The 7,071-nt window shown below is 38.2% G+C and overlaps 1 protein-coding gene across 3 annotated transcripts in view; it reads left to right on the top strand.

Annotated features, from left to right (window-relative positions):
• The window catches only part of LOC140233432 (casein kinase II subunit alpha-like), a 38,246-nt gene extending 32,394 nt beyond the window's left edge, over positions 1-5,852 (top strand). For 2 of the 3 annotated variants that reach the window (XM_072313540.1, XM_072313541.1), the window contains one exon: positions 1,101-5,852. In XM_072313540.1, coding sequence (XP_072169641.1) covers positions 1,101-1,222 — 122 coding nt within the window. In that variant the 3' untranslated portion in view covers positions 1,223-5,852. The remainder of the gene's footprint in view (positions 1-1,100) is intronic. The other variant, XR_011901538.1, reaches the window with a different exon arrangement.
• The last annotated feature ends 1,219 nt before the right edge of the window (positions 5,853-7,071 follow it).

Genomic DNA, 7,071 nt, shown 5'->3' on the forward strand with positions numbered 1-7,071 from the left:
ATTTGCAATTGATTGCAACTTTCTTGCAACGGGGCCGTGTTCTACTAATGTTGCTGCTTTCACTCAGTCCGCATTACGCTTTGGGTTTTGGTTTCCTTTAAACCCAACTGCAGTTCCTGGGCGAAGAAGATAAATAAGGAATCAGGAATTAATTGCAAATGTTATTGATACTAGAGCATTGTAAGCAATTCTCAAAGGTCATAGCCTCTATTCAGTTAAGTGCTAGGTCATAAGTGCTCTGTCATTGAAACAAATCACCAATTTCTAGTTGAGATGCCTCCATAGCTATTCTTCCTAATGCTGCATATACTTAGTTGTGGTGGCTGTAGCAGGGTCCTGTCCCGATCATTGGTTACTCCATGTCCCTCAAATAGCAGATGCCTGTAGTAATAGTAGTAAAGGCTGGAGTAATAACAGTGCCTTTGAAAATATTCAAAATTAATGCTTTGGTATGTGTCTTCATATCTGCTAATCCATTCATTTCACTGCAACTCTGAATGTCATCCAGAATGCTAACACAAGCTTGACTTGAATTTGCTGCTTTTTTCTGGTCATGTGCACAGATCACACAGTTGTTGTTATGTTCAGAAATGTGATTCATCAGCTTTGCCATCCTCAAACTTCATCGTATTTCATTTTTTGTTGGGAGGTAGTGATGCAGTGACTTACTTGCGCACAGTTGGTTGAATATGACAATTTTTTTAGTTTTGAGACAAGATGACGGACTGATTTGAATCATGAGTTCTCATGAGTTATTGACATGCTTGGATGATTTCTAGTACAGTTCTCCTTAAATCTGCCATCAAAACTTATATGACAATTATCCAAAGCGTTTACAGTGTACTTACAAAGGTGACTTCTGTGTGGACTTGTATGTCTCCATGTGACATGAACGCATTCAAATCTTGCTGGCAATTTGGGGGCAGGGTGTGAAATAGTAACAATATGTGTGTTTGTGTGTGTGTGTGTGTGTGTTTGTGTGATTTACAAAGAGATAGCATCTTCCAAGCATGGGCATGTTCCTATGAAGTTAATTCTCCAAAATGACATCGATCATGGCGTAAAGCCTAATTTGAATTCTCTCCCTTTTCTCCCGACAGCAATCGACTCGAAAGCACGGCCGTCCGCCGCCATCCAAGGCACACCCTTGATACCGACCCCAACAGCCCAGACAGTTTCGCCAATACCCAACCCCAGCCCCGCAGCTGCCGTGGCACCATAGGTCACCACAGCCTCCCCATCCCCTTCATACTTACATCACACCGAATTTTGCTACCCACGTTGGGAAGTTTGCCCTCCAGACTACAGGAAGAAAAAAAAGCATTTGCTGGAATTCCTGCCATCTGGAAAAGGGGAGAAGAAAATGCTCTCAATTCTGATACAGCGTTGGGGCATTTTATATTTCTTTTCTTTTTTTTGAACGGGAGAAGAGAAAGATGCTGATGAACAGTTGAATTATCGATCCTCGCGGAAAGAAAAGCCAGTATTTGGTTGAACGTGTAATAATACTTGGAGAGTACAGCTCTCAAATGTACATCTTGTGGTGACACAAGCCCCCAGTGGCTGATATTAGGACAATAGATAACGGTAGAGCTCACTAGTTTTCTCTTTTCCTGTGTGCGTCGTCCACGATCGGCTCATTTCAATCTCTTGGGAAGAGCCCTCCCCCCTACACAAATTTTACGACAATGTGATGACTCTGCTGAGATTCAATAGTACATTTACATAGATAGGTTTGTGTGTGTGTTGATAATCTCACCGCCATGTCGATGCAATTACTGGCATGGCACGGTTTTCCAAGATGGCGTACAGTGAGCATGGCTACAGTGCACTGGCTCCCTGCCACTATGTTCTTATATGATTGTAAATTGGGTATTGATCCTACTAGACAGGTATGAGTATTTCAATTTTGTCTGGCACACTAGAGAGAGAGAGAGAGGCACATGTTTGTATGGAAGAAAAAGGTCAGTCACGTATTGTTTGTAATGTAGACTGCCCGATGGATTATTATATAGTTTTTATTTTAGCATACAGTCGGGAACAAATTGAAAACACTGCAACATTTATAGAAGTGTCCCTATAGGTATTTCATTCTCTTCTAGAATTAGATTTCCTTCCTTATCACTGGTAATATCAGTTTCCCGAAGATATTATATTTGGCACTGACTTTACAGCAGTGTAAAGTGTCTGGTACTCTTTCAGAGGATATGTTCATATGTATAGTGGTAAAGTGTGCCGCCAAGCGAAATGCAAATTGTGCTTTTTATTTCTTTATCTTGTCTCTATGTTGTCAGCATTATGAGAGGGGGGAAAAAATACTATGGTTGCGTTGTCATATTAGGTTGTATGAACAACTAATTGCAAGTTGCTCCTGAATTCAGAGGCCTGATGTGCTATTTCAATGTTTAGTGTGTCGCCACGGCGCAAAGTGAGATGATGACAGTGCTGCTGTGTGTTGGCAGTGCTTTTGACACAGCCCAAGGGCTTGGCCACATTGTTATGTAGCGGGGTCCGTCTCGTACTCCGCCTCTATGTGTTGGCAGGTGTGTAAGCATCTGCGTTTATTATCATATGGGCGAAACCATGCCCCACGCTGTGTAATATATCGAAGTAGGCTTGTATTAAGTTAAACGATGCTACCAACAAAAGGCACAAAAGAGATGCTTTTATACTTATGGATGTATATGTAGGTTGTCACTCTGTATCAAAGTTACCAAAGAACATATACCTTTTAAATTCAGGAAAAAATGACTGAGTCAGTGACATTTACTATGATAGCAGGATGTTGCCTGTCACTATATTAATGCCCATAAATCTGTCTGGAATCTCTCAACCCTCTGTGTACTTCATTGGAAAATTAAGACGGTATCACTAACATTGTAAATTTGTCAAATCCCATCAGAGCTGCAAAGACAGTCGAATGAAAATTAGGATTGACCACGATCAGGTTGATTTTACTCCGTTTGGCGAAGTATGGAGGATTTTTAGCTGCTTTTCAGTTTCAGTTGTGGGTAGGGGTACTGACACTCCAGGCCACGACACAGCTTCTTGAATTGGGAATACTCGGTGTGGGACTATCTATTCTACATGACATGATTATTTTGTTGGTACTGAAATGGTTTAAAAACAAAAAACAAAACAAAACAAATATCCCCCGAAATCACGCTTTGACAGAGGGCAGTATATCCCTGTACTTGATTGATTGATAGATGCCCCTCTTCATCACAGGGTCCTGCATGCTAGATTTCCATGGTCATCCCTGTCTTTTGTTGGATGCCCCAGTGACCGCCACCTTTCCTTGTGTTGTGATCTGGACAAGCGAATACTGTGTGCCGCCATCTTGCAGAAGTTGTCATTGCTTGGATTCGTCGATGATGAGTGGACGATTTAAGTCATGTCTGGATAAGTCAACCTCTCCAGAGTCAGATACTTAGCAAGTCCTCTCTCTTCATGATTGTCTGACTGCCCTCCGAAATGCGACTTGACTTCGACAATGCATTGGCAAGTGTCGCATGGAGTCACAGCCATTCCTTCAGTCCCATGCATATGACTTAATGTGAGGTTGACTGTATTCCCACGTTTGCTTGGTTTGCTGCTGAATAGACGTTCCTGGGATGTACAGAACTTTGTAGCTGCCAACCATAATTTTGAGTTTTGTTAAATCATTTTTTTCCCCCTCCTCATTTCATTATCTCAACATGTAAATAAGAATTCTGTTTGATATTCTGTGGGATTCCAGCCAGTAAGCACAAGTCTGCTTTGGAAGAGGCAGGAATAATTTGTATAATGTGAATCATTCGTGTGCAACACAATTCATACCATGAATTAATTTTTGTAAAGGTTTGTTACTCCTCATTTTTTCACTATTTGTATTCACTGTATTATTTCAAGGTATTATTGGCACTCAATAAACATCTTCTTTTGCTTGTATCGTTAGAGCATTCAGGTTATCCTTCCTCTCAAAACTAGATCAATGTACAATAGGACAACCTCTTAGAGAAAAGTGTGGAGAATATTATGTACTATTGAAAATTAAAGATCTATAGTCTTAATTGTTTTTTCCAACGTGCACATAATTAATTAGATTCTTTTTATTTATTCATTTTTATTCTTGATAAGGCTGCAGGTAGCTATGTGAACACTACTTATTTTGTGTGAGAATCATTTGATAATGTAATGTTGATTTCACAACAGAAGTATCACAAATAAACCCGCCTTATCAAATGAGGCATCTGGCTCCTGTAGTACTAATTGCATTTTTATTTTATTTATTTATTGTTTAATTCATTAACTTACCGGTATATGTTCATTTACTTAGTATTTGCTTTGGAGAAGGTGACAGGTTAAAGTACATGCTGGAAATCATAACTAAACTACCATTTATTTATTTATTTTTTTTTTTTTTGTTCTGTTTAGGGTTTGTTTGATGTTTCTTTGTTTTTGTTTTTATTTTTTTGTGCGTTCGCCGGAATTTTCCCTGCTGTGTAGTGGGAAGGATGAGTAGCTGTGCTTTACAATGCATTCATCTATCAGCAAATGCGACAGCGGGCTGCAATGGATGAGCAGAATTTGTCTATTCAAGTGTGTGTATATGATCTCGGGTGTGTGAGTGCTAGGATGCCTGTGTGTATGCTTTCCTTCTTTTTTTTCCTCTCTCTCTCTCTTTCCTCGTTGGGACAATGTCCAAGAGGATGAATCACTTCGCACACTCTCAGTGGTGAGAGGGAAAAAAAAAAAAAAAAAAACACTGTTCGATTTTAAAGACGAGTGCTTATTTTTATTTGTGTTATGTCAGATGGACCATGGTACATTGTATGTGCAAAATGGCATGACATATTAGGATGAGGGATTTATTAACTTTTTTTTTTTTTACAAAGTGTCTATTTTAGTTCAGTTTCTCCACTCCTAATATCACAGCATCAAGCCTAGAAGGGAATCTACGTAATACAGTACTGTGCGGAACAAGAGGAAAAAAAAGTCTCCTAGATTTATTTGCTGACTGCCCTCTACAGGGCAAAAAAGATTAACTTTTGTATAAATATTTAGTAGAATAGATAATGACAATCTTGCAGATATATTCTGAGCAAACAGAAGCTTAGAAGAAGACAAGAAAAAACACACACACACATGTACACATACACACACACAATTAAAACCTTGATTAGATTCATGAAATCTCAAATGTAACGGTAATAAAATCAAGTATGATTGTTATCACTTTGTTGTGCTTTGTTACCTAACCTTCCACAGATGTGTGAGATGAGTTTGATTATGGGCCTGATATATGGAATAACTTTTTTTTTCAGACAATAGTACAAGTACTACACATAGTGTAGCGAGGATATAATTTTTCATGTCGATAGCTATGCTGCAAATGGTGATTATAGTTACATTGCTCTTGTCTAGATCTGAAATTAATGAAAGGTAGTCGTGCAGATCGTACTGCTGCAATGTAAAATGCATGTAGTTATGCATAGTCCCAATCATTTTTGTCACAACCAGTTGAATACCTGGAACGTGATTGTAACAACCTCCTTTCAACCTGACAGACTTGTATGAAATGTTAGGTAGGGATGTATTACTTTATTCTATATGTTTTGTTTGAGATTTGGGAAAAAAAAAAAGAGAACAGATGCTTCTCTTTTATGTTTATATGTGATTTGGTAGCTTGATAACCGAATCGTGTTTGCCATGGGGTGTGTTATAGAAAATACCCGCCTTTATTTCTTCTCTTTTATCGAGTGTCAGAACATAGTGTCACATGGGTTAAGATATACTGATCCCCAGCTGATCTGTTGGTACATAAACATGATAATGACTAATAAATATTGGAGAGTATTGTTGTCAACACAGTTCTGGTATTGCAGTTTTGTATTTCATCTGAATTATGTTACGGCATATACTGGCACATGTGTACTCACATACACACATACACACACACACACAAACACACACACACACACACTCTCTCTCTCTCTCTCTCTCTCTCTCTCTTTGTGTCTTTCTCTTCCTTATGCCGTATAGATATTACTCAACATTATACCTTGGACGAACCTCACTCGAATTTGTGAATGCATATTTATGTCGTCTTACTGTAAAGTGTGGAAAATTTTTGCGCAACCAGAAACAGAAACTAGCGCCAAAAACTAAAAGCATGTGAATATTTTTGCCTGTCATATGTACTACTACGTAGTGTCTTGATTCCGCACAATCAAAAAATGTGGAATTCATCTCACTCAGCAGAGCACAAAAAATTACTCCTGTACAAATCCACTTTTACAGTAATTAAGTTTTAGGCATTGCATATTTTTGTTTGATGACAAACTTGGTGGTTCTGATTATCCCCCTGTTCTTCAGGAGGACTACATGCATGAATTGAGAACCTCCTTGATAAGGTACCCAGAATGACCATTGTACTTAAAAAATAATAATAATAATAATAATAATGATAATGATAATAGTAATAATAATGATGATGATGATGATGATGATAATAATGATAATGAAAATAAACTTCTCAAAAAAAGTCCAGCGAGTCCAATTTGATGTAGCATATTTCTCTTAAAACTACATCATTTCATTGAAATGTGACATCATAAGAAAGCCTGATTGATTTTCTTTACGACGACAACTCGCTTGTTTACAGTATGCATTCCTGGAATGCACATTATGACCGTGTGTGAGGAAAGGTCAAATGTGAAATGTTGCAAAATAGAGCAAACATGTCATGTCAAACAGTGTAATTCCCATTTGCTTTGTCGTTTCAGGGAAGGAATGTGCTTGAAAAGAATGCATTAGTGAGATTATCATTAGATTCCAGGCTTCATCCATGAATTAAAAACTGCAAGAGTATCTGCACTGCAAGAGTATCTGCAGATTAAAATTAAACAAAGGTTGACCAAAAAGTCATCTAATGTCTAGGAAATGGGAGATTTTGAAAGTGCTCTCATTTCAGCATTGCGTATTCCTGTGGCCTTTTTTCATCAAAAATGTACATTATCAATAGCAGAATTGTTGCAACTTTTCATCTTTGATCTGTCCCCATACTCAGCTGTTTTGCACATTCCAAGA

This window comes from Diadema setosum, chromosome 9, assembly GCF_964275005.1.
Source record: "Diadema setosum chromosome 9, eeDiaSeto1, whole genome shotgun sequence".
Lineage (NCBI taxonomy): Eukaryota > Metazoa > Echinodermata > Echinoidea > Diadematoida > Diadematidae > Diadema > Diadema setosum.